Here is a 23,867-nt window from a genome sequence, read left to right as displayed (position 1 = left end):
TTTTTAAGGATTTAATATAAGCAAGCCATTAATTTTGAGAATGATTTGAATCGAATTTTATTTCAATATTAAAATATAAATTTGAATAAAATATGTAAAATTTTCCAACAAAATTAAAAAAAGATTCATAAAATTTTTTCCTTATAAAATTTTCAAAATTAATGGCACAAATAATGCATATATAAGTAGACATATATAAAATAATTTAATCTTTATTAATAGTGGTAGATTTTAAAGAACTGTATTGTATATAACAGAGCACGCTGATTTCACAACAGAATAAGTGTCAAACTGTACATAACACAACTGTTTCATGTTAAGTCCTGTATAGTCTTTGATGAGGATGTGTATGTGTGTGTATATGTATATATATATATATATATATATATATATATACACACACACACACATGAAATTATATTATTCCTGGGTATTTATCATGTAAAGTATATCGATTATTGTATGATAGAGCGAGACCCAAGTTTAACATGGTTAAATCAATATTAATCCAAGACTGGATGCATTATCGAATCTACTATGTGATATGACTCTCTTATATAAGTCATTAAAAAAATATCCATTATAATCCTAATTATTGATAATTTACATATTATATATTTGATATTCTTAAACTAATATCACAATGGCTCGAGACAGTCAAGACTTCTGATGTTTGTGTATGTATCCTGATAAACGATGTCAGCTGCTGGCGGCACAACTGTCTTGCGATAATCATTTATACAAATATGTAATGCATTTGTTAAATTCGCGTCATATAAACCTGGAAAACGTCTCTATCTGCCTTCGTGAAAAATTCTAAAATCGCAATTTTCTTATTAAGTCTGTAACAGATATACAAATTCTATGTAAAAAATCGTTATTTTACGCGCAAACTACAGACCATACACATAATCCTATGTAACGTCAATATTAAGAAAAAAAGAATAAGAATGATGCTCGAGTGGACACGATGTATTTACACGCACGCGGATCATCTTTCTACATATTCTGTGGTAAATTAAGTAAAGCCGTGAGAACCGAGAATGGTACTCGTGACAGGATTCTCATAGAGAGAAAAGGAGGAAGAAGAAGGAAGAAAAAAGAAGAGAAGAAAATAATAAAGATTCCTTCTATACTCCTAAATAGTGTTCACAGATTCATCAAAGGAAATAAAATCAATTCTCTCGCTATGTTAACAAATCGTTATCACTATCGTACATATTACGTCGTTTAATATAACTTAAAATAACTTAAAATTATAAATCCGCTATCTAAGAGGATAATCATTGTATCTAACTGCATACCCTATTCTCGAGCAATGTAAAAATTAACACTTAATTACGTTACGACTTAGTCTTTGTCTTGAAAAAATTTCTCATAGATAAAATAAATACTGATTCATGTTTTTATAATGAAACATGTTTTAAGACTTACAAATAGACTCTTGATTTTTCACCACAGTTTTATGGAGAATTACACTATGAAAGAATAAAAAATTTAGAGATCACATTTGAATTTTTTTAAACTTACATATTCTATACTTGCAGCGAAATATGGATCTCGTGACAATTACAATTTCTATCTACTTAATTTTTCTGTACACACAAATCGAGAGCAAATTTTCTGATTTAAGATGACTGCGGTGAAGAAACAAGAGTCTCAATATGAGCCCATAAACTCTCAACGAATAATTATTACAATGATGATGCGAAGAACTGTTAAAACAATAACTTGATAAATTTCATAAGTATTGTTTAACCTTCCTTTGCTGCTTTAATAAGATTGAAAACTATTTTATAAAATAACATGATTTCTTTCTTTTCTATTTTAGCATGAAAATTTCATTTGTCAACTAAAGCTTTGATGGAAGCAATCATATAACGAAGTGTAGGTTCATATTTTTTCACGAAGAATACGCTTTTGTCTCTTACACTTTCAAGACGGTTAACAATATAATCATTATACCTGTACAACAACACGATTATATAGAATTTTCTATATAATTTTCTTTAGAATTAGTGAAGAACTTTATACAGATTTGTCAATTATAATAAATTTGGTTGAGGGGGCAAAGAAAACGGAGGAAGCTATGAGATATCGAAAATATCACGTATCTGTTCATACTGATTTGGTTTGGTATCATTAAGCCAATGTGTCATTCGGATCGATAATATAGATAAATGTAAAAAGAAAAGAATACTTTTCATATAGAACAAGCCACTTTTCATAAAAATAGAAGTACTTTGTAAAAGCGCTCAATACGATTTACTCTACGACAATCTCAATCTTTTATACAAGTAAACGCCTTACGCTTGAGCGCAGAAAAAAGAATCAAATCTCGTTTCAATTTACGCGCATTATCTCCGAAAACTATGGAGCGTCTATATCGTCTATATCGGAGATTCGTATTGCGATTATACGCGCATATAGAAAATAATGCAACGACGAAACAAACGTCGAGATCGAAATATCAATCGATTGAAAACTCCATTCACCTTGGGAGTTCCTTCGAGACAAGAAACGGATCCGAGTTTTCAATGTGTGGCAGGATACCACAGTTTTTAAAATACTTACAAAGATTTTTTTCACATAATTTTGACCTAACGTAGATGTCGCTAGGGCGATTCTAGAAGGTAGGCGCGGGCACGTGGCGTCATTTTACGTATGCGACCGCGGCTACTTATGCTGATGCCGCGTTCCGGCATGCTTTCATCGCTATCTTCGGCGTATGAGCGACGTTTGATTTTACGTCGATTTCTGATCGGTGCTACACTGTCTTGTGCATTACTGTCTTCGCTCTCCTCGTTGTAACAGGGACGCTTCCGAGCCGAGGATCGCCTATGCTGCCTCGTGTCTTCCAACTTGACAAAATTGCGCTGTTTCCGACGACTCGAGCGCAACGACTGGAATTCTTTGTACGAATAATCGCTATCTTCTGAGTCTTGATTATTAGTATTAACTGCTGCTCTCCTCTGTTGTAACTGTTGCTGCTGCTTCTCTTCTTCATCTTCTTCATCCTCTTCCTCATTTTGTTCTTCCTCATCGTCATCGTCTTCTTCGCTTTCACTATCGCTGTTATTGTTCTTCCCGTTATTAGCAGAATGTCTTTGGTTTTGCGCGTTCTCAGTCACTAACTTTCGTGATCTAGTATCCCTTTTGATAATCTTTTCATCTTCACTCTCTTCCTCTGTAGAATCCGGCGCAAGGCATTCTTCTTCATCCTCTTCATTTTCCTCGTTTATCTTGCTCTCCGCAACGTACTCATCATCATCGTCATCGTCGTCATCATCGTCGTCATCATCATCATCGTCGTCGTCGTCATCGTCATCCGCGATAATGTTCAATTTCACTTTGGACTTCGATTGTTTACCATTTTTAATATTTCTGCCGCGATTCTTACGAACCTGTTTGCTACGACCGCCAGGTGTATAATCATCCCCGGAATCAGTATCGGCACTAACACTGGGTATCGCTGTCCTCGCTCTAGTTCGTCGGACAGGGGCACTATCACTACTATCAGAATCCATTGTTGCATCAGAATCACTGGCGTCACTATCACTATCTTTCGGTTTCTTTGATACAGTTGACCGACAGATGCGTAGTTTCAGTGATGGTCGAGACGGACCAGAATTAGATCGCTTTGCATGACCATTCGTCATCCGAGACGGTCCTAAAAAACAAAATAAAATTTTGATTAATAATTATAATTGGTTCAAGCAATCAAGATTAAATATGTATTAGTTAACAATTAATATTAGTAACAATCCCAATTTTTCGGCTACTCATTTTGAAGATTATGGGTCATATAAGACATATATAGAAATCATTCATCAGTCAATTGATTTGTGATTGCAATATATGAAAATTAATAAAAATTCTTCAATATTTTTAAAAATATGCTCATAATTTTCTATTTAAATTATATATTCTCAAAATCTAACAAATTCTTTCTGTGATATATGCATAATAGAGTGATAATTTGGAAAAAAAGGTACACGCGCGTACCAGGTGCAAATATGTCAAAATCATTGTTTTTCTGCTCTTTACCAGACTCCTCATCGTCGTCTTCGCTGTCGTCCTCGTCATCATCACTAGGAACGGATTTTGATTTGGAAGGTCCTGTACATGGAACACATTTATGTATTTTATTGCATTATATTTGTACAAAGCAATAATAAGGGCTTACCTGTGCCATTACTTAAATTGTGTTTTTTCTTTTGATACTTTCTCTTTCCTTTCTTCCCTTTTTTTGCTTTTGTTTTTGTATTTTTGTTGTTGTTATGTTGACGCGCTGATTTCCAATTAAAAAGTATCCTACGCATGTGTTCCTCAAACATGGCCGATAATCTTATTGTCATCGAATATATCTGCGTGAATAAAACAAAATATTAAAAAAAAAATGTTACGATGTTATGAATAAAGCAAATATGTCAACCTACTTTCGATCGTTTGTTGGTATTATAATTCCTACTATTTAAAAATATTAATCTCATGTCTTTCGCAAATTCCGCTGGTGTCTCATAATTTCCGCCTAATAAGTCTTCCTTGACGGTGCCCAAATCCATCGGAGTGTCTATTATTTGGTGATAATCTGGATGTTCTAATCTATCCACCGGTTCTCTGCAAAACAACCGATATCTTTTTAGCAGATCATATCAAAACAAAAAAATAATTCGAAAAATTGAATTTTTTTTTGCCTTACCTGAACGGTATTGAATCCTCGCATTGCCATAAGCTCTCCAACAATTGGCGACAAGCTATTTTCCAGTCTCTATTCTCCTGCGAACGTAAATTTCTATTTGATGCGGATTTTTGTTTACTTGTTGAGGGTCTGTTTTCTACATCTATCTCTGATTCAGAAGAGTGGTATGTATCATTCAATTGATGATATACTGCTGGGACATCTACATCGGTAGTCTCCCTACGTAAGAAACATGTTATTTAAATAACATAAATAAAGAGACGAAAATCGATACCATCAAGGCAAATGTAACCTTGAAAAGTGAAAAATATATATCTTACTTTATTATGCGTAGACATAAGTCAGTAACAATTCTCGCTTTTTTCACTATGTGACTGTGCGGTTCATTAAATTGCTCGGCGTTCGTTGCCAAATATCTAACATCAAATTGTGCCGACGTAATTCTTCTGTAGAAGTGATTCTCAAAACGGGCTTTTATAGTTGACAAATCGATTGGATATTCCACAATGTAGGCATAAGTTGGATAAAGACTAAGATCTACTGGTACCACAAATGGTTCCGCGATTGCAAGACTCATCACTTGATCTAAGCCTCGTATAATTCGGCGACAAGTTGCTTCTCTATCACCCATGGGCCACTCCTCCGCATGTGGTTGATACAATATCGCTTGTCTCTCCTCCGGTAAAACGGGCACAGCATCACCGATTTCCGTGGGAATTCCTATGGAAACAAGTAACGAACACATGTAATACAATCAAAAAAACTCAAGAGATCAAATTTCGATATTAATCATATAAAAATATTAGACTCTTAGTTATTCTATTTGCTCTTTCAATCAATATAACAATATAACATTTTAATAATCAAAATAACAAGCTTACTATCTTCGTCAACAGGTTCGAGATCCCAAGGACTCATTCGTTCATATTCTCCATTATCCCATCTGACACGAAAGCACATGAAGAATGATTCCGGAAATTCTTCATCTAACGGTTCCATTCCGACAATCTGACCCATCCACCAACCGTCGTCGATCATACAACGAAACTTATCTCCTTCGGACCAACTTCGCGCTAATGCCATATCAAAGGTTTGACGCAATACTAAGAAATCTAATACATCGGCCATATCATGGTATTTGATAGTAAAATTCTGTCGAGTGAGTCGACCGTTCTCATCCATCAATGCTAATTTCAAGCAACACAAACGAGGCGGTCGTATTTCATATTTAATACCCACTACTTTTACAAACTCTTGTGCCTAGAAAACATAAGCTCTAATTAGTATACATTTATATATAATCTATAATCTCCAATGCATTAAAAAATTCAGCATAGATATTTTCTATCCCTTATAATTAAAAACCTCTTTTAACCCCTAGAATAAAGTAAACATACTCTAATAGTCATCTTGGTCCATGGCTCACACCGCGGACTAAGCTCATAAATCTTTTTATTCCTAATTGCATCTAAATAGAATTTATGACCTTGTCTGAAATATACTATTTCGTCGCCCATCTGCGGATAATAAGGAGCTTTCCTTGGTATTACTTCGGTAAGCCATTCTGAAGGTCGATAAATTTCAGGAACTTCACGAATACCATTAGCTATTTGTATTCCCTAAAATTGAATAAAGATTATAGACTGTCCGATTAAAAAAAAAAAATTATTGATTATACTTTTTTTTTAGGACGTTTGCTGCGTCTTCTGTCTGTCTCACTAGAAGGCGTAATAGATCGTTTTTTCACGGGTTTCCGTTTACTGCGTTTGGGTGGCTCTAAATTCACTCCGTGATCCGCGATCCAATCAGAATATTCAGAACTAGAATCTGAACTACTATCTGAGCAAAGATCCTCCTCGATGGAATTAGCGATGGAACCGTTGCTACTGGTTGAACTCCCTGATGTGCCAGCATTATCAAGATTCTGTAAAAACATAAGCTATTATGATACTGACCAACAGCATAAATTCATAGAGCCTTCTATTCATTGTTACGACACAACGTAATAGAATTGTTCACAAGTCAATTTTTATCAGTATTAAATATCATTTCTGCGAGATACCTGATATTCCTCATCCTCTTCATCACGCGTCGCTCTAGTTCTATAACCGTGTCTAATTCTATTACGCTTACGGTTTACAAGTCTGTTTCCTATATTGCCTTGATCAATGGCAGTGCTCGAGGTAAGTTGTGGTCGTCGTCGCATTTCCCGCCGCCAGCAGTCTAATTCCATTTCAGCCATAGCTTGACTTTATGGATAACATACAAAATATAATAAATAAATTCAAAAATCAATGTACTCGTTTTTCGCATTAATATTAGTGTTCTATTTAGTGTTACTAACGTTAATTCGTATTACGCGTTGATCATTTATTTAAAATAATTTCTTGTTGCTTTTCTGATATTGTTGTAATTTATGTAACAATATTATTAGAAAATTTTGTATATGTAACACTTACATCACTTTAAACTGAGTGTCTTTTACGGCCGGGTTCATAGGAGGTACAAGCATAGGCTTATTCCATGGTGTAGTGTTATCCCTTTGCCAATTTCCGCTGCTTTGCCGGACACCTTCGACATTTCCTTCTCTCCTCAAACCAGCTCTGCTACCACGGGGACTTGCTATTTGACGAATTGATTGTTCCGCGGCATTATTTTCTCTATCTTCACCAACACCAATAGCTTCTCCATCTGCATTGATATTTTGTCTTTGAGCAAGAGCCTCGATTAATCTATCAATGTCCGATCTTGGCGGCTGTTGTTCTGGAAGACCTTCTATAACTTCTTGCATACCTGTTTAATAGAAATGTTTAGCGTTTTTATTAGAATAAATATCTATTCAAAAATCTCATATATCCCATACATAAAATATCATTAAAAAAATAAAACACAATTTAAAATAAAATTAATTTAAAATAAAAAATTTTCTTACTATTAATGACTATTTATGTAAATTTCTTTTAATTAGAACTTTTTAAAATTTACAATTTGTGTAAATTATAGATCATCTATATATCTACCGCTTGCACCAACTGCAATATTTGGTACCAACTGCTCGCCCCTACAATTTTCTCTTCCTGGTACTAATCTTTGTAACGCCGGTGGATATGGATTTCCATCTATATCAACTAAAAATGGTGGAGGCATTAAATGCGGTGCTGTTTGTGTTTGCTCATCGAGAACATAATTATTTCCATCTCTTATTAAAGGTCGATAATCTGTGTGGAAAAATAATTCTTTCGGTATCTGAAAATAATTTAGGAAATTGAAACAATTTACAAGAAAATGCTATGTCATATGTGATAAATGTGATATGAAATAAAATATATAAATAGAAGCTTACACTTTCCAGTTTGTTAACACAACATCCAAATCCATACATCAAAAGATGGCCATTAGAATCTGTTGCAGCGAGTCTTGTACCATCAGGTGACCACTTTGCATCAAAGACTGCACAATTTCCCTGGCCTTCAACAAAATTTTGAAAACACACCAATGGTTCCGTATTCAATACGTCCCAAATGATAAGCTGTCCGTCATGACCAGCACTAAGTATTATCCGAGGATCTATCGGATGTGATTCTAATACAAAAACTTCGTCTTTGTGTCCCCGTAGAACTTTTACTAGTTCGCCTGACTTTGCATTCCACACCTTCAATGTATAATCGTTTACTGCAGTTATAACAAATTCGTCGCTCACATCCCAACAAACCATGGTTACTTTCGCTTTTTTATTCGTGTCATCATCTGTTTCTGGTTCTCTATAAATAAAAACAAAGAAAAGATAAATTATTTTTTAGCACACTGTAACTGTATATCAAATTATTATAATATTATTATATAATATATCAAAATTTTCTAATGAGATCTTTATCAAGAGAGAGAGAGAGATCCATTGAAAATAAATAATATACCCAGGGAGCTTTGTCGTCATGAGCAGTTGTTTATGCATCCATTGCTGTTGCTCGAAATGCCATACATTCGCAGTACCATCTTTAGAACCAGAAATGAATTTTAAGCCACTATGCGCCCATTGAATACTATCAACCGTGTCGGAATGCGCCTCGATCTCAAGGACACGACGTGGTCCTTCGTCCACTAACATCGCATATACCCTTACATTATGATCTGCTGAACCAGCTGCCATAAATGCGCCTCCAGGACTGAAGGAGGCACAAATCATTTGCGCTTGGCCAGGCCGCATTTTCTCATGATATTGAGTGGGTTTTGGCCTGTATTAAATTAGAAAACAATTGGAACACGATTGGTTTACATGGCAACATGTTCATATACACACACACACACACACACACACACACACACACACACACACACACACACACACACACACACACACACACACACACACACACACACACACACACACACATACATGTGCGCGCGCGCGCGTGTATGTTTAAAAATATCATTACAAAACATACGATAATATTATAAAAAATTGTATGTTTGGATATAATCAATCTGATGGTATAAATGTTTCGAAGCATTTTTTGATTGATCAGTTGATAAAATTCGTTATTCTGATTGGTCAAACATTTCAAAATATTTATGAAACTAATCGCACCCTGTATTTTTTTTTAAATTAATTCAATTAAACTTACTGAAATATTGCTCTCTCGTTCGGTTTCTTTGTATGAGACCAAAAGGCTACAGATCCATCAGTACTAGTGGAGACTAAATAATAGACGTCATTACATACTATTGGACAAAAATTGATGGACGTAATCATGCCTGTATGTGCAGTTAAAACTGCCACCTTGAGAAAAGTATACGTAGAATGTAATACATGATAATATTGTATGTAAAGCACTGTTTTCTTTAATGTACTTACAGGCGACATCGACTGGAAACACCAAACTCGTATTATTCGATCTAAACTTCCCGCAGCTAATAGAGTATTATCAAAATTCACTGCGATGTCCATGATTTCCGCGGATGCGCCTCGAAAAGTGGCGAGCAAGCGTCCATCGATGGAACTCCAGACTTTGACAAGTAAATCGTCTGCACCAGTTATAATATATTTACCAGTGCGATCAAATAGTACACAGTATACTGCAGATAAGTGGCCTAATGTATGCCGATATAACTTCATTTTGCTGTAGAATTTTGTTGGTATCACCTGCCTCCGACTTGCGGGGCCAGAATTCTCACGTCCCTGAAGTACACGTACTATTGGGCAAAAAGATATATTGACATTTTACATAGAAAGCAAGAGTATTAGGAAACGCTCACGAGTGTATAAGGTAAATGTATTTTGCACAAATAACTGTTTCTCTTACCTATGTTAGGCACTGATAAACTACCAGGTAGTTCCAGAAATGGTTTTCCACCGAATCTTCCAGAATAATAGACAATGCTGTGCGCACGATGTATAGTATCTAAAGAAACAGAATTTTATAAAAATCGACATGTATCTATTGCTCAATAATAAACATGTATAAAGAATCCCAATATTAAGCATTTGTATTTTCATACCTTCGTGGGTACGCAGCAAAGATTGTCTGCCAGCTCCCAGAAGCGATATTGCTCCACGAACGCATGGTGGCACGTCTTTCTCCAATATTGGTCCGATTCTTGCACATATATCCAACAAATGATTCGGCCCAATGTGAGGATATTTTCTCTCCTAAAAGATCGTCAGAATTTTTTATTAAATCGCTAAAAATACATGTGTTGAAGATTTAGAAATTGGACAAGCAATTAAAAAGCATTGTCATATCCAAAAAGAAAATACCAAAATTAATTAATAATTGTACGAATTCAGTTTCAATGCCTATGTTTTCCATATCTTTTTAAGTGTCGTATTTATGTTATTCTAAATTCCTCATGCCAAAAACGTAAAATTAAAAAATTAACAAATCATATGTAAAAAGCAATAAAGCACAGAAATAAAAATACTTTTTTAATTATCAGCAAGAAATGTCGATCAGAATTGTCGGATTTCGTCGACGTTATCCCGCGAAAGATTTAAACAATCAAGTAGTTCCCGCGACTGACCAATCGGTGTTCGTAGACCGATGCGTCGACCAATCGGCGTAGCTCACTCGTCGCGCACGAGATCGCTCTCTATAAATAAGCCGCAGGCGTCTATATTCATTGATCAGCTCACGCGAAATGGCCGGAAGTGCGCCGTGATTGGCTGTCGGCCAGCGGCGGTGGAGACCGAACAGTTATTACGTAGGTGCAATAGAGAGGGACCGAATGACGCGAGGCATCGCTAGGATGGAGAGTGATGGGAAGAAAAGGGGGGTAGAGCACCCCCCGCGAATCGACGGGGGGATACTCGGCGCATTATTTCATCGAACCACCTTGCGACGCGGCGCAACGGCGGGACGGCCCCCGAAGTCTCCCCGCAGGACGCTCGAGTTCGGCGTCACGCGGCGAGTCCGGACGATTCCGTCCGCCTCGTGCCGATCGCCATGTCGGTACTCACCAACTCCTCGAATGTCTGACTATGCACGTTGCCCTCCCAGTCGAGTCGCGGCGGCAATATCTGCGAACAGAACCATGATCTAAAATCTATATAGGAGTTGATTAAAGGAGGGGGGTAGGGGGGGAAAATCGATCCCGATCGATCGGCAGGCTCAATCGGCGACGATCGACAGGTGCCGATCTTGCATCGCGATCGGCCACCTCGTGAAAGCCAAGGTCAGCGACCTTGAGATTCTAATGTTTTGACAAGTAGAAACCACGTGCGAGCCATGTGGTCGCGGCTCGCGTTGTATACAGTACAGACCCGCCGTACGGCTTACCTCGGCACGCTCCAATTCCCGCTTCAGTACCTGAAACAAAGCGCGATAAATGCTCGCGTGACGCGCTCATACGACTCGTACGGGCGCTCGGACCGAGGCCCAGGATATCGCGAACTTACCGCCGCAGCTTCCGGGCAGATGCCCGCGTCGAGAAACTTGCTGATCAGGAAGTACAGCTCTGAAAACAGAAAGGAGAAGCGTGGGGTGCTTTAGGGTCGGTGGACACGCACGACGCGACGGTACGGCAACACGCACGGCCGTGCCGCTCCAGATTTGGCCGTTCGACGGCTGCGGATTACCTGGTGCAATCCCGGAAACATTCCTGGACGCGCTGCCCTCCATCCCGGCCGATCCGATCGATTTCCTATTCACTCACAAATAACGACGAAACATCGGTATTATGGCTCATAGCGCCTGATAAACCACCGCGGAGTTCATTTTTCTGCTTAGCCCCAGACCGCGATGCGCACACTCACAAGTTCGCCTACTCAATGCGAAGTAGTTCCCCAATGGCGGAACGCCGCGCCATAGTTTGACCAAGCGCGTAACAGTACCTCGCGGAGCCCCAGGACAGAACTTTCGAGACACGTCGTTGCCCGGAAATTTTTTTCAACCTGTCATCCAAAAATTTATAAAAATCTCTGGCGTGCAATTCGATAAACGATCGCCGTATTTTTTTGACAAACTCTGCGAAGCCGCACGAAAAATTTTACGCTTCGTTCGAATCATCACGGAGAAACATGGCGATCGCATTTTGATTACATCATCCTATCGGGGAGCCTATCGGCGAAGCGATGAATCCGCCATTGAGCGCGGCACGCTTGAAATCATCTCGCGGTCAAGCCTCGATTTACGGATTCATTTAAGACAAAATTGCATGTACGTTTTGCACAATTTGTTCTATAGACGGAAGATCGTGGAAAAATAAACACAAATAAATAATACGAATGTTATACGATTCTCTCGTGATGTTTCCCGTATATAGTATTCACGTTGTAAAAGCGAATCAAAGTTGTTTTAAGAAAAACAAATATATGATTTCTTGTCCGTTCTATGATCGATGAGAGCCGCGAGAATAAGCAGAAAATTATGTATTAAAATTTCACCTAAAGAAAAACTATTATCACTCATATCGCTCGTATTGTCATACATTTTTCGAGCCGCACAATTATTCAGATGTAAACCGATCGATATCTGCAACGCAAATTAAGAAAGATCACGTCGACCTACATCAGGAGAATACAACGCGTACATCGATCGGAATAGGATCATCGTAATTTTCTGCGTCATACGCGATCATGTTCATTTACAATAATCGAGACAGGTTAAGTTTGCGCAGAATATTTATCGACACAACTTTTTCGTTTATTGTTTCGGTGTGCGTTGATAAATAAAAAAAATTGGGGAAAAAGAGCGAAATGAAGAAAGCACGCATATGGCGCAATCGCGAAAACGGTCAGAAGTGTGTCGCGATATGCATCACGTATATGCGCATTACGCATGCATATACAGGGTGACAAATATATTCTGATAAAACTCAAAGAAATTTCAGTATATTTAGAATGAGTAAATATAACTTAAATTCAGTTTTAGCGCTTTATTTATCAAGTAGTAACAAGTATTTGATGCAAAATTATTTTTCAGTTATATCATCTTTTGCTTTTATTATTGGCTTGAGGCTTGTTTTAAAATCTTGATATGCTGTACGCAGCATCTTGTGCGTATGCTCAAAATATTCAGAATTGTTGTATTTGAAATATTCAGATATATTATATCAAAAATCATAAATATCAATATTTAAAGAAATTTATTTAAAATCGTTATAGAAAAAATTTTGACACCACATGTGATGTGTGCCACGTGTAAAATTTTAAAGCGAATTAATGTTACAAGCAAAGGGACAACATAATTAAAAAATAATTATATTAAATATTTTTTATTACTTGTTGCGTTGAAACTGATTCGAGTTATATCTATTTCTAAATATACTGAAATTTCTTTCTATGTATCAAAATTATATTTGTCGTTATATTTGTATGTATTATATATATATATATATATATGTGTATATATATCATGTATATACATATATGTAGGTTTGAATTTGTTATGGGTGCGTTCCTTTATTCACTCCGAGTACTGTCAGTACTACGAATAGCGTTTCGAAATAGAGAGTAGTGCATTCCGAAAGTACTGCCTTAAATTCTATGACGTCATTGATTTTGACGTACTTCCTGTTGCGGTTATTGTAACCAGCGAGATAAAGCAGTTAAAGCACACAGACTGCTTCCATGAAGACTGAAATAAGCTTGATTTATAATATAATGAAATTATTATGATATTATATAATATTATGAAATTATTTATTATTATTAATTATTTATATATGTATATATATATATATATATATATATATATATATATATATATATATATATATTATATTTAATATATATAATAAAATTATATTTTTTTTTAATATTACATATGCCAGCCATTTTCAGTTGGAGCTTGAAAACATACTGCAACTGCGTTCCGTTTTATAATCTTGAAGCAGTTGGAAAGCGCACGAAATTAAAACGGAACGATAGCTGTAGTATACTTTATTACGTCATAGCATGAGCACTCGGAATGAATAAAGAAACGCACTCTGTATTTTCACGACATGCGCTTGCAGCTTACTTCACACTTCACACGAGTCCGAGAGGAGCGCAGGTCAATATGGCGGTTATGACTAACGAACGTACGATGTGAGAAACCACGCGCACTTTCGCGTGTACGTTCATTGAAACAACGTTATCAGATGTTGGAGGATGAGGATGACACCGGTCACTGTTGACGATCGTTGATACTTGATATTGATTTTTTGACGTCGCTTGGATCCATGCTAGATAAGAGAAAAAAAGAAAAAGAGAGATAACAAATGAGTTGGTATGAGTTTAGCATTTCGTTAGGCGATATTGAGAATACTTTGTTCAAGAATAACCTAATTTGAATATAGCGTGGAGCATAGATAAGGTCGATAATTAAGATGATCGTGAAAATAACGAGGAAGTTGCGTCACAAATAGGTTTTTTAATAACTGCGTGAAGATTAGACGATGACTGGTAGCTGATTAGCGTCATTATAGTTAATGAACGCTTCATATTGTGTTCGTCGACGAGTACTGATCGGCAAGTCTGGCAGAAGCGTTTGGCGAGGAAGACAGTCGAGAATAGATTATACGTTTACTCGCGTCTTTGCATGAATAGTATTTGAAGTACAATGTCTTGGATAAGAGAACGGACTTTAAACTGGTTCCAAACATTGGCCTTAAAGATTATTAAGACCGGCCAGTTGCCAAAACATGTGGCATTCATCATGGATGGCAACAGACGTTATGCAAATAAACAAAACGTGGCAAAGGCAGAGGGACATATAAGAGGGTATGTATTTTCTAAAAGAATTTGTGAATATACTATTGTATTCATCTGTATGTTTTGATCTTATGTTTTACTTATGACAGATTCGATAAACTAGCTGAGACATTGAGTTGGTGCATGGATCTTGGTATTCCAGAGGTGACAGTTTATGCTTTTAGCATAGAGAACTTTAAACGCAGTAAAGAAGAAGTCAATACACTTTTACAACTTGCCAGGGAAAAGTTCAAGCGTCTTTTGGATGAGAAGTATGCATGAGATTTTAAATCAAATATTATATCATAACGTGATTATAAATCATGTTGTCACAAATTTGCAGGGAGAAGCTGATGGAACATGGAGTATGTATTCGTGTAATTGGCAATTTGTCTATGCTTCCAGAAGACATTTGCAAATTAATTGCAGAAGCTATGATTATTACTAAGGACAATAACAAAGCATTTTTAAATGTTGCTTTTGCTTATACATGTAAGTATGATCATATTTACACTTGCTATGAGTAAAAACTTTTCAAGATATATATATATATATATATATATATATATACACATATAATTATTTAAATATCTTAATCTTTATATGTTTACAGCAAAGGATGAAATTACTCATGCAATTAAAGATATAGCAATGGGTGTAAAATGTACTGATATCTTACCAGAAGATATTAATGAAAAGCTGATTTCCGACTGTTTATACACTTACAAGTCTCCAAATCCAGATTTATTGATTCGTACTTCCGGAGAAGTTCGACTTAGCGATTTCCTTATGTGGCAAGTAAGAAAATATTTTATTTTTATGATTTGGATAAATTTTTTGCTTACATTATCAAAGCAGAACTACATCTAAAACTATTCTATCTAATTTCTTTTAGATTTCCAACACTTGTATTTACTTTAGCAATGCCTTATGGCCTGAATTTAATCTATTGGATTTTATTAGTGCAATATTTTATTATCAAAGATGTTATCCTGACTTACAAAGAGTTGCGAAAATGCAAAATTCCAAACAAATTGAACATAATAGAGTATCCATGTATGTTAATAAGTTGTATCAAAAACGTCAAATTGAAATTGAAAACATGTATCTGCTAACGGCATAATCCCAAAAACAAACGAATGTGATAGTTTAAAGTTAAATAATAATATTACAATAAGTATCAGTGAAATATACTGAAAATCTGTTGTTTGGATTTTGCTTCAAATCAATTTTTCATTATTATTGTTTATCATTTCTATCTCAGATAATTTTGATCTATTTTATAAATTTATTAATTAAATTATAATATCAATATTGTCAATCAATATTGTATAATATCAACTAAATCTTGTATATCAACAAAATTTATGTCAATAATAAATTTATGGATATATATATAAGTTTATATGCAAAAACTAGTCAGACGATTTAACAAAGACAAATTATATATGTGAAAACTATCAAAAGTTTATACAAATATTTGCTCTATTTTGACATTTTTATAGAATTATAAACTCAGGGAGAAGCTATAAATACTTCCAGTTACATGAGATATTTTAGAAGATAAATATGATAAATATGTAAAATGTAATAATCTTCAAAATATGTAAATGTGAACGATCTACTATACAACTAAAACAATTAAAATCTTTATTTACATAACTTTTTTCCTATTTCTCTCATATAAACATGACATATAAAATAAATTTCTTCTTATGAAGAAATTAGAAAATTAGAACAGCTTATAAAATATGTATAAGATATGTATATAATTAAGTAATTATCGAACAATCAATCTTGCCAATAAGAGAAATTTTAATAATTAATTATATTGAATTATGTTGATTTCCAATATTACAAGTATTCTATTGTATTAGAATATTTATTTTCTGAAATGTTATAACTAATCATAGCTATATGTAGATAATAACGACAGTTGCTTCCATAAGCGTGTCGTATATTATAGCATTTATTTATCTTTGTATGTACATTCCATACATTAGTTTTCCAATTATTCTTCATTGCCATGTGCATTGGAGAATTATAAAACAAATATATAATAAGAATAACAAGTTATGTATCAAATAAATAATGTTAGTTATAATATTAACGCGGCTATAAAGGTATAAATATATATAAGTTCTTTTCTGCGTTGCAAAATATTTATATAATTTTATGTGTACGATGTTCAAATCCAAGAAATGTCTATAGAGCGGCTTATATATTATTTACAAAAATTTGTTTCATATATTGTTGCACAAAGCAAATAATAATGTTTACGAATGTACATTTAGTGTCAATCATTCTATCAAAATAAACGTCAACATAGATATATACAATGATGGGCATGCAAAATCTTAGAAAGTAATAATTACGCGAAAATTTAAAACTAAGATAGTTCCAATGTAACCAATTGTTATATGTTTGGGGATATATTTTACACACACACACACACACACACACACACGCGCGCGCGCACACACACACACACACACACACACACAATTTTTTGATAATTGTCACACTTCTGAAATTAACTTTTTGGAACATTATTTTTTAAATGTTGGGACTTTGCATGTCCATCTACACAATATTTTCGATACTTGTTCTTTGTCAATGATTTAAAAATGTCATTATATGAGATAAAATTTGTTCATATTCAACATTTTGCATAATATCTATCCTGTCGCAAAGCAAAATATGTATTCCAATACCTGTATAATCTTATTTACAATTTACTCAACATATACTTCTTTTATTGAGCCTGATTAAAATAGGGTAAATATGGTAAATATTTACGATATAGATACAATTTCAAAATGTACAAGAATTTAATTCGTTTTTCTAACTATTGGAGATATTCGTGCGATTACTTTTTTTACATTAATGATATAGGAACATGTGTGTTGGCACATCTCTAAGAGCTAGAAAATTACCGTATATGTATGAAAATAGGATTAGAGTTGAATGTTAAAACTATCTTCTGTTTGATGATTCTCTGAATGATACCGCAGGAAGACTGGCAAAAAGATTGGCTAAAGATACATATAAAAAAGGTTTTACAATCGAGTTCTTGCTCATTAACAGTTTCGATATTATTAATTAAATAAAACTACATAAAAAAAATCAAGGTTAAAAAGAAAAAAGATATTTAACTTTTGTTCTGAATTATCTCCAATTGTATCTACATCGATGAAATACAATCAATTGAAACAATCGTAACAGTGAGATAAACATGATATTAATATGATGCTATGAGTTATTAAATTTAAATGTTCAATTAATAGTTATTAAATAAATTTATTGCTAAATCCCTAAATTTATATACGTAATATACAATATCACATCTATCACACTGTTAATGATATCTCAAATGATCATTTACCATTTTATCCTGTAATAATACTTAATCGTCAAATCAACTGCTTTTGCACGTGTCCTTATTTCGAGTTGTAAGGCGGATAACGTCGCGCCGAGGGTTGTCTCTGTCTGGCTAGAAAAGACTGACCCTGTCCCGAACTAAGCGCCGCGAGCCGCTGGTCCATCACTTCTCTGTGGCAATTCAGACCCAGTCTATGAAAGGCGGTCACCATCAATTTTTCTTCCATCTCTCGCAATAGTCTGGACTCCTTCATGGAACGCTCCATATCTTCGATCATCTTGCGTTGCTCTACTAATTGGTTGCGCAACACGACAACCTCACTCGGCGATGAATTGCTCTGCTTTGGGTCGAGGCTCTTTATGACACTCTTGGCCTTCTCAATGTACTTCTTGTAGCGTTCCTCGAGAGCGGCGTTTTCGTACTCTTTTCGTGTGAGTTTCTCCTGAAGAGCGAAGGCTTTCTGCTTTTGCGTCTGTAAAGCGCTCTCGCGTTCCTCAAGCTGCAGCGTTAGCCGTTCCTTATCAGTTTGCGCTTTTCGCAAATCATCTTGCAGCTGCGACATCTTCTGATTCAGGCCTACATTGTCGCTCTTGTTGTCACCGCTGATCTGAGTGCCCATAGCCTCTTCCAATTTCGTTTCTAACTCCATTATCCTCTGATTCGCCTTGCGATTCTGTCCCCGCAGTGTATTCAAACGTTCCTCGGAATCCTCAAGCAACGCCTGCACGCTTGGTAACTTGTCCTCATTGCCCGTCAGCTTCATCTTCAGCATCTTGTTCTCCAGCTGCAGACAAAGTAGCTTCTCCTTGACCTCAAGCGGGATCATCTCCGTCCCGGAAACTCCGGTGCTGTCAGCGCTGGGTTTTGCCATGTTTTCAGCGGCTTGCAGTTGCGTACATTTCAACTCTTCGTTCGTTTCCTTCAGAGCATCCCTCTCGATGATCAGCCGGTCTCTCTCCCTTTGTAAGGCACCTAACTTCGCTTCCATTTTTTTACTCTCAAACTCCAACCGATCATTTTTATTGTTCTGTTCGTCCAGCCGATGATTAGCTTCAGTCAGTTGCTGCTTACACACTTCCAGATGATTGCGCAACATTGTCGTGCGTTTCACTTCTTCCTCATAGTCCAGTTTAGCTTGCAGATTCTCGACGTTCTTATCCTCTAGGATTTTATGCTGTCTCTTGAGGTCACTAAAATCTTCCATCTTTTTCTTATATGATTCTATCGTGATTTCATACTTCGCTACCTTGTCAGCGGTTTCCCTCAGGGCGTCCACTTCGTCCTTCAGGTGATTCGCTTCGTCAGCGGCTTTTTGTAAATCCTCCTGCCTTGACTGCAGTTCTAACACCTCCTTTTCCAATAGCTCTACTTTTAATCGGTAATCATCCCTGGATGTTTCCATTTTGAACAGCTCATCCTTCAATGTCTCTACTTGCTTCCGCAAACCGGAGTACTTGAGAATAGAACCGGACTCCTCTGGATTCTCAAACTCATCCAGCCGCTCCTGCAATTTCTTATTCTCCGTGATTAATGCAGCCTTTTCTTCCTGCAAAAGAGAAAGTTGCTGATCAAGCTCGTGACATCTCTGCGCTAACTGGTGGTTCATCTCCACCGCCGCCTGGAGTTCGGCGTAGAGTCTCTGCTCCGTCGCCGTCCGAGCGCCGTCCGCCACATCCACCAGAGATTCGAAGTTCAATTCTTGGATACTTTGCATTATTGCTCGCTGCACCGTCTCCTCCATGCCCATTATCCTGGTGATATACTGCTGCTTCTGGTCGCAATTAACGGCACAGCCGAGAATCAGCTGCAGCAGACGGCGTAACTCATCAATATCACAATGCTCACCAATCTTACCCGCATCTGGCTTGGCATAGCCAGATAATTGCTGATTTAGACACTCCACGTAGTACTCCATCACAGCCTCCACAATTTTCTTCATGTTGCTCACCCGGAGACGCCAGTTGGTGCTCACATCGGTCTTGATCTTCGCCTTCCACGCCGCTGTGAACCACTCGGGTGCAATCTTAGCCAGGGCTTCTGCTAAGGCAACCCCGTCGCTTATCTCTTCTGCGGAACTATGTGGGGCCTGAAGGTCAAAGGTGCCCAACCACTTGATCAAGTAGCCTAACTGTTGCCGGTAGTCCCCCATCTCCTTTTTTTCCTATTATTCTCTTCCTAGACAGGAGAACTCTGAGGATGCTCCTCGTCGACTCGTAACGAGACTCTCACAGTTAAATTCCTTCAGTCGCGTCGTTCTCGTGACCGCGATTCCCGGTCGAACTCATAATCCTGCGAGTCGGAGGTCGAATCGGGACGACGCGGCGAGCCAAACCAGGGTCAGGATGTTTCGACGACTAGCGCGGAGGATTATTCTCTCAGCGCGCTCGGGCTAACCAAGAAAACGAGAAACGGCCACTGTCATCGCGCGCCGATACGGTCCGATAGCGATACCTTATCGAGGCGGAAGTCGCGAAATTCGAAGGCCGCCTCGGACAACGGCTCGTGCATGTAGCGCGCGACAATTGTATTGTTCATGGCGCTCGTCAGCCGACGAGAAGACCCATAGCTCGGCCAACCGTCATCACCGAGTTCGGCAATTTCAGATCCAACAGTCCAGCCACGTGTTCCTCCACACCTGGGGAACAAAAGCCACATAAAATACATTGATAAAACAAGGTTCGGATCCTATACGTGTTATGCGCACTACCTACTTTCTACCGAAGGATTTTTTGAGCCACGCTCGTCTCGCTTGCTAAAAATCGCGTGGCACTGTCCAGCCAAATGGAATCCGTTTGACGTTTCTTCCTTCACGTAGCAAGTGGGAGATCACTCGAGGTGGTTGAGAGTTCGAGCTATCACGGCTGATTCCTTGATGGTTGACCGCGAATCAAAATTGATCAGTCTGACAATACTTACGGAACGGAATGATAATGTTTATATATATATATTACATGAGTTTCATAAAAGTAAAAAAAGATCAGTCTGAGACAGTAAAGTGTGTTTAGGAGAAGCAGATAGGTTAGGATAGGATAATCTTAAGTTATGTGAGTCTAGGATAAGATTAGATATAAATAATGTAAAAAAAAGGAAAGAAGTGAAGTTGTAATCTGCTTAAGAATTGATAAATATTCTATTATATGAATTTTTAAATCAATTAGTTTCATTTCATGTTCAATTTTAATTTTGAAGCTGGAACGTATGTACAACTTTTTATTACAACTTGATTGATAACTTTATCGTTTTATAACTTTATATTGTTCAATAAGTGATAAGACTATAATTTGTTTTTTGAGCTTGGTATATATATAATATTAGATTAAATTTTTATGAATATCTGAAAAATTATTTGTTTTTTTTTTCTAACTAGATTATAAGATTACTTTGGAAAAATGTTTCTGGCGAGAACTATTAGAAAATCTGTAGTGGCAGTGAGTTCAATTAAGCAGCAATGTAAGTTATATTCGTGTCACGTATCATCGAGACCTACAGTTCATCCTACCATTGCTTTGGGAGCCTTACGATTCTGCAGTGATAGTCCACCCAAGTGTTGGAATTGTGATTATATATATAAGTCTGAGTTATTCTGCTCAAGATGCAAAGTATTGCAGGAACTACCGCAAAATTTAAACTATTTTGATATCATAGGGATCAAAAGAAATTACAATGTGGCAAATGAAGAAATTCATAGAAGATATAGAGAATTGCAGAAGATATTGCATCCTGACAAATTTGGTAATAAATCTGAGGCAGGTATTGGTTGATCTAGAGAGAATTATTCTTCGAACAATCTTCGAACAATCTTTTCTCGAAAGCTTTTTAATTTATGATAATTAAAACTTTTCTATTTGTAAATTAAATTTATTTTAATTAATTCTCTCAATAGAAAGAAAGGCAAATCTCAGAGAAGTTATCATCTCTAATAAATAAAGCTTATAGTACATTGGCACATCCATTAAAAAGAGGATTATATATGTTGCAATTAAAAGGTATATCGATACCAGAAGGCACTACCAACTTGAATCCAGAATTTCTCATGGAGATTATGGAACGTAATGAAGAGATAGAAAATGCGATAGAAGACAAAGACAAGATCTTGAAATTCGCCAAAGAATCTAAAGAATTGCTCGATAAACTATCCAAGTAATCTTCATTTTTTATAATTGTAAATTGGAATTGATTTCTAATGTTCTCATATCAATCTAATGCTTTTCTCAATTTTTTTCAGACAAGTTGCAGATGCGTTCAATAAAGAAGATATTGAAACTGCAACAAAGATTTTAATAAAAATGAAATATTATGATACTGTAGATAATAGATTAAAGAAATTAAAGCATGATTTAGGTATAATAGAATAAATATATTGTAGCATTTATAGTAAACAAATAATTCCTTTTTACATGAAAAATTTCAATATCTTTGTTCGCACATAAGATAAAAAAATATGTTTGTTATATTGTGTTCTTCTGTATGTACAGAATATTGATCAATGAATCTTGGAATTTGTATATATGTACAGTCATGTTGTATCGCATCGATAAACTTGTTTATTTATAATAAAAGTTATATTAGCTTGATTTAGATAATGTAAATATAAAAAGAATGAAAATTAGCCTGATAAGAAATAAGTATCTCCTCAAGTTTGTTGATTATCTATTTTCCACTGTTCCAACCACTGACATATTCTATTTACATTATCGGTCAACTGATCTAATGTATTGCTTGTTAATTCGTGTACTATTTCTTCCCTGTAGGAAGCTCTCGCTTCTTCAAGAATAGTTTGAAAAATTTCGCAGTCTATATTGTCCTCCAATTTCTTCCCGCAATAGCCTCTTTCCTTTAGACGATCATATAGAATAGTGTTGTCTGTTCTAAGTACAAATACGATGTCGAACCACCTTTCAGGGAAGAACTCGACACTATGGTAGTCAACGATTTTTCCTCCTTCACTCATAGGACCCTCCATACTGTCTAGTAACTAGAAAAAAAGATATCGCACAAAGATTTAACATGTGATATTAAAATATATAATTTGTAGTAAATAATATCCTAGAATTTTGTTTCATAAATTTTACAGTACAATAAAATGCATGCAAGATGACAAGAGAAATTACCTTATCCTCGTCCAACACGCTGCATTGATATACCTCGTCGTACGCATCTAGGCATTCATTTTCGATGGCTAGTTTACTGACATCGAGCCATTCTAGGCCGGTTTTCTCCGATAACATACGTGACATCAAACTCTTGCCCACGCCAGGTGTACCTGCATCAAGCATCAACAATTCTCAAGATAATATCAGGAATTTATATTAATAATTGCAATAGTGTGTGTGTATATATATATATATATATATATATATATATATATATATATATATCGTTGGATACCTGTTATTAGAATATTAGGTGCGCTTCTGTGTGTGTTCAACATTTTGCAGAAATGCGACACTAGTTAAATAGCGTTCAATCCCGACCACGTGTGTTTCTGATTTCAACAGCTGAGCTACGCCGTGAAGTCGGAGGAAAACAATAGGATGATTTATATTCAGCGTGATTTCTTAAGGCATGATTACAATTTATCTAGTTGGATTCTCGATTACTGGCACGCGCTAATT

General features: G+C 36.1%; 5 protein-coding genes across 16 annotated transcripts; 2 read left to right on the top strand and 3 right to left on the bottom strand.

Annotated features, from left to right (window-relative positions):
• Nucleotides 1-1,115: 1,115 nt before the first annotated feature.
• BRWD3 (bromodomain and WD repeat-containing protein) lies at nt 1,116-11,983 on the bottom strand. Of its 2 annotated transcripts, none has more exons than XM_089075934.1 (22): nt 11,775-11,983; nt 11,595-11,653; nt 11,476-11,505; nt 11,157-11,216; nt 10,199-10,349; nt 10,003-10,101; nt 9,555-9,892; nt 9,325-9,479; nt 8,617-8,934; nt 8,046-8,463; nt 7,723-7,948; nt 7,162-7,495; nt 6,765-6,951; nt 6,381-6,626; nt 6,100-6,321; nt 5,584-5,962; nt 5,023-5,422; nt 4,703-4,921; nt 4,440-4,620; nt 4,187-4,367; nt 4,006-4,119; nt 1,116-3,670 (listed from the first exon to the last, which is right to left on the bottom strand). In XM_089075934.1, the coding sequence occupies exons 1-22, from the start codon at nt 11,815-11,817 to the stop codon at nt 2,616-2,618; spliced, it is 5,415 nt and encodes a 1,804-aa protein (XP_088932060.1). In that variant the 5' UTR covers nt 11,818-11,983; the 3' UTR covers nt 1,116-2,615. The 2 variants fall into 2 exon arrangements, with proteins under 2 accessions (XP_088932060.1, XP_088932061.1); XM_089075935.1 differs by having other exon boundaries at nt 4,048-4,119.
• A 2,067-nt stretch (nt 11,984-14,050) lies between these two features.
• On the top strand, nt 14,051-17,157 carry Dhdds (Dehydrodolichyl diphosphate synthase subunit). 2 transcript variants are annotated; one of them, XM_011643170.3, is made up of 5 exons: nt 14,051-14,900; nt 14,981-15,142; nt 15,214-15,362; nt 15,484-15,668; nt 15,766-17,157. In XM_011643170.3, exons 1-5 carry the CDS (start codon nt 14,740-14,742, stop codon nt 15,991-15,993), a joined length of 885 nt encoding a protein of 294 aa, XP_011641472.1. In that variant the 5' UTR covers nt 14,051-14,739; the 3' UTR covers nt 15,994-17,157. The 2 variants fall into 2 exon arrangements, with proteins under 2 accessions (XP_011641472.1, XP_088932069.1); XM_089075943.1 differs by having other exon boundaries at nt 14,055-14,900; nt 15,484-15,664; nt 15,766-16,006.
• On the bottom strand, nt 16,824-20,401 carry hook (hook microtubule tethering protein). Its single transcript, XM_011643162.3, has one exon. It carries the CDS (start codon nt 20,399-20,401, stop codon nt 18,311-18,313), a length of 2,091 nt encoding a protein of 696 aa, XP_011641464.2. The 3' UTR covers nt 16,824-18,310.
• A 385-nt stretch (nt 20,402-20,786) lies between these two features.
• Hsc20 (iron-sulfur cluster co-chaperone protein HscB-like protein, mitochondrial) lies at nt 20,787-22,889 on the top strand. Of its 10 annotated transcripts, none has more exons than XM_089075949.1 (5): nt 21,132-21,270; nt 21,620-21,702; nt 21,898-21,998; nt 22,136-22,392; nt 22,478-22,889. In XM_089075949.1, exons 2-5 carry the CDS (start codon nt 21,642-21,644, stop codon nt 22,605-22,607), a joined length of 549 nt encoding a protein of 182 aa, XP_088932075.1. In that variant the 5' UTR covers nt 21,132-21,270; nt 21,620-21,641; the 3' UTR covers nt 22,608-22,889. The 10 variants fall into 10 exon arrangements, with proteins under 10 accessions (XP_011641467.2, XP_088932072.1, XP_088932075.1 ...); XM_089075950.1 differs by having other exon boundaries at nt 21,156-21,296; XM_011643168.3 differs by having other exon boundaries at nt 21,156-21,296; nt 21,620-21,807.
• Nucleotides 22,589-23,855, bottom strand: Ak6 (adenylate kinase isoenzyme 6). Its single transcript, XM_089075954.1, has 3 exons — nt 23,641-23,855; nt 23,364-23,515; nt 22,589-23,227 (listed from the first exon to the last, which is right to left on the bottom strand). The coding sequence occupies exons 1-3, from the start codon at nt 23,681-23,683 to the stop codon at nt 22,886-22,888; spliced, it is 537 nt and encodes a 178-aa protein (XP_088932080.1). The 5' UTR covers nt 23,684-23,855; the 3' UTR covers nt 22,589-22,885.
• Between the last annotated feature and the right edge of the window lie 12 nt (nt 23,856-23,867).

This window comes from Pogonomyrmex barbatus, unplaced genomic scaffold (genome assembly GCF_055798465.1).
Source record: "Pogonomyrmex barbatus isolate J1 unplaced genomic scaffold, ASM5579846v1 scaffold2, whole genome shotgun sequence".
NCBI lineage: Eukaryota > Metazoa > Arthropoda > Insecta > Hymenoptera > Formicidae > Pogonomyrmex > Pogonomyrmex barbatus.
The sequence above is the reverse complement of the archived record's forward strand: the minus strand, read 5'-3'. Positions and strand labels throughout refer to the sequence as shown.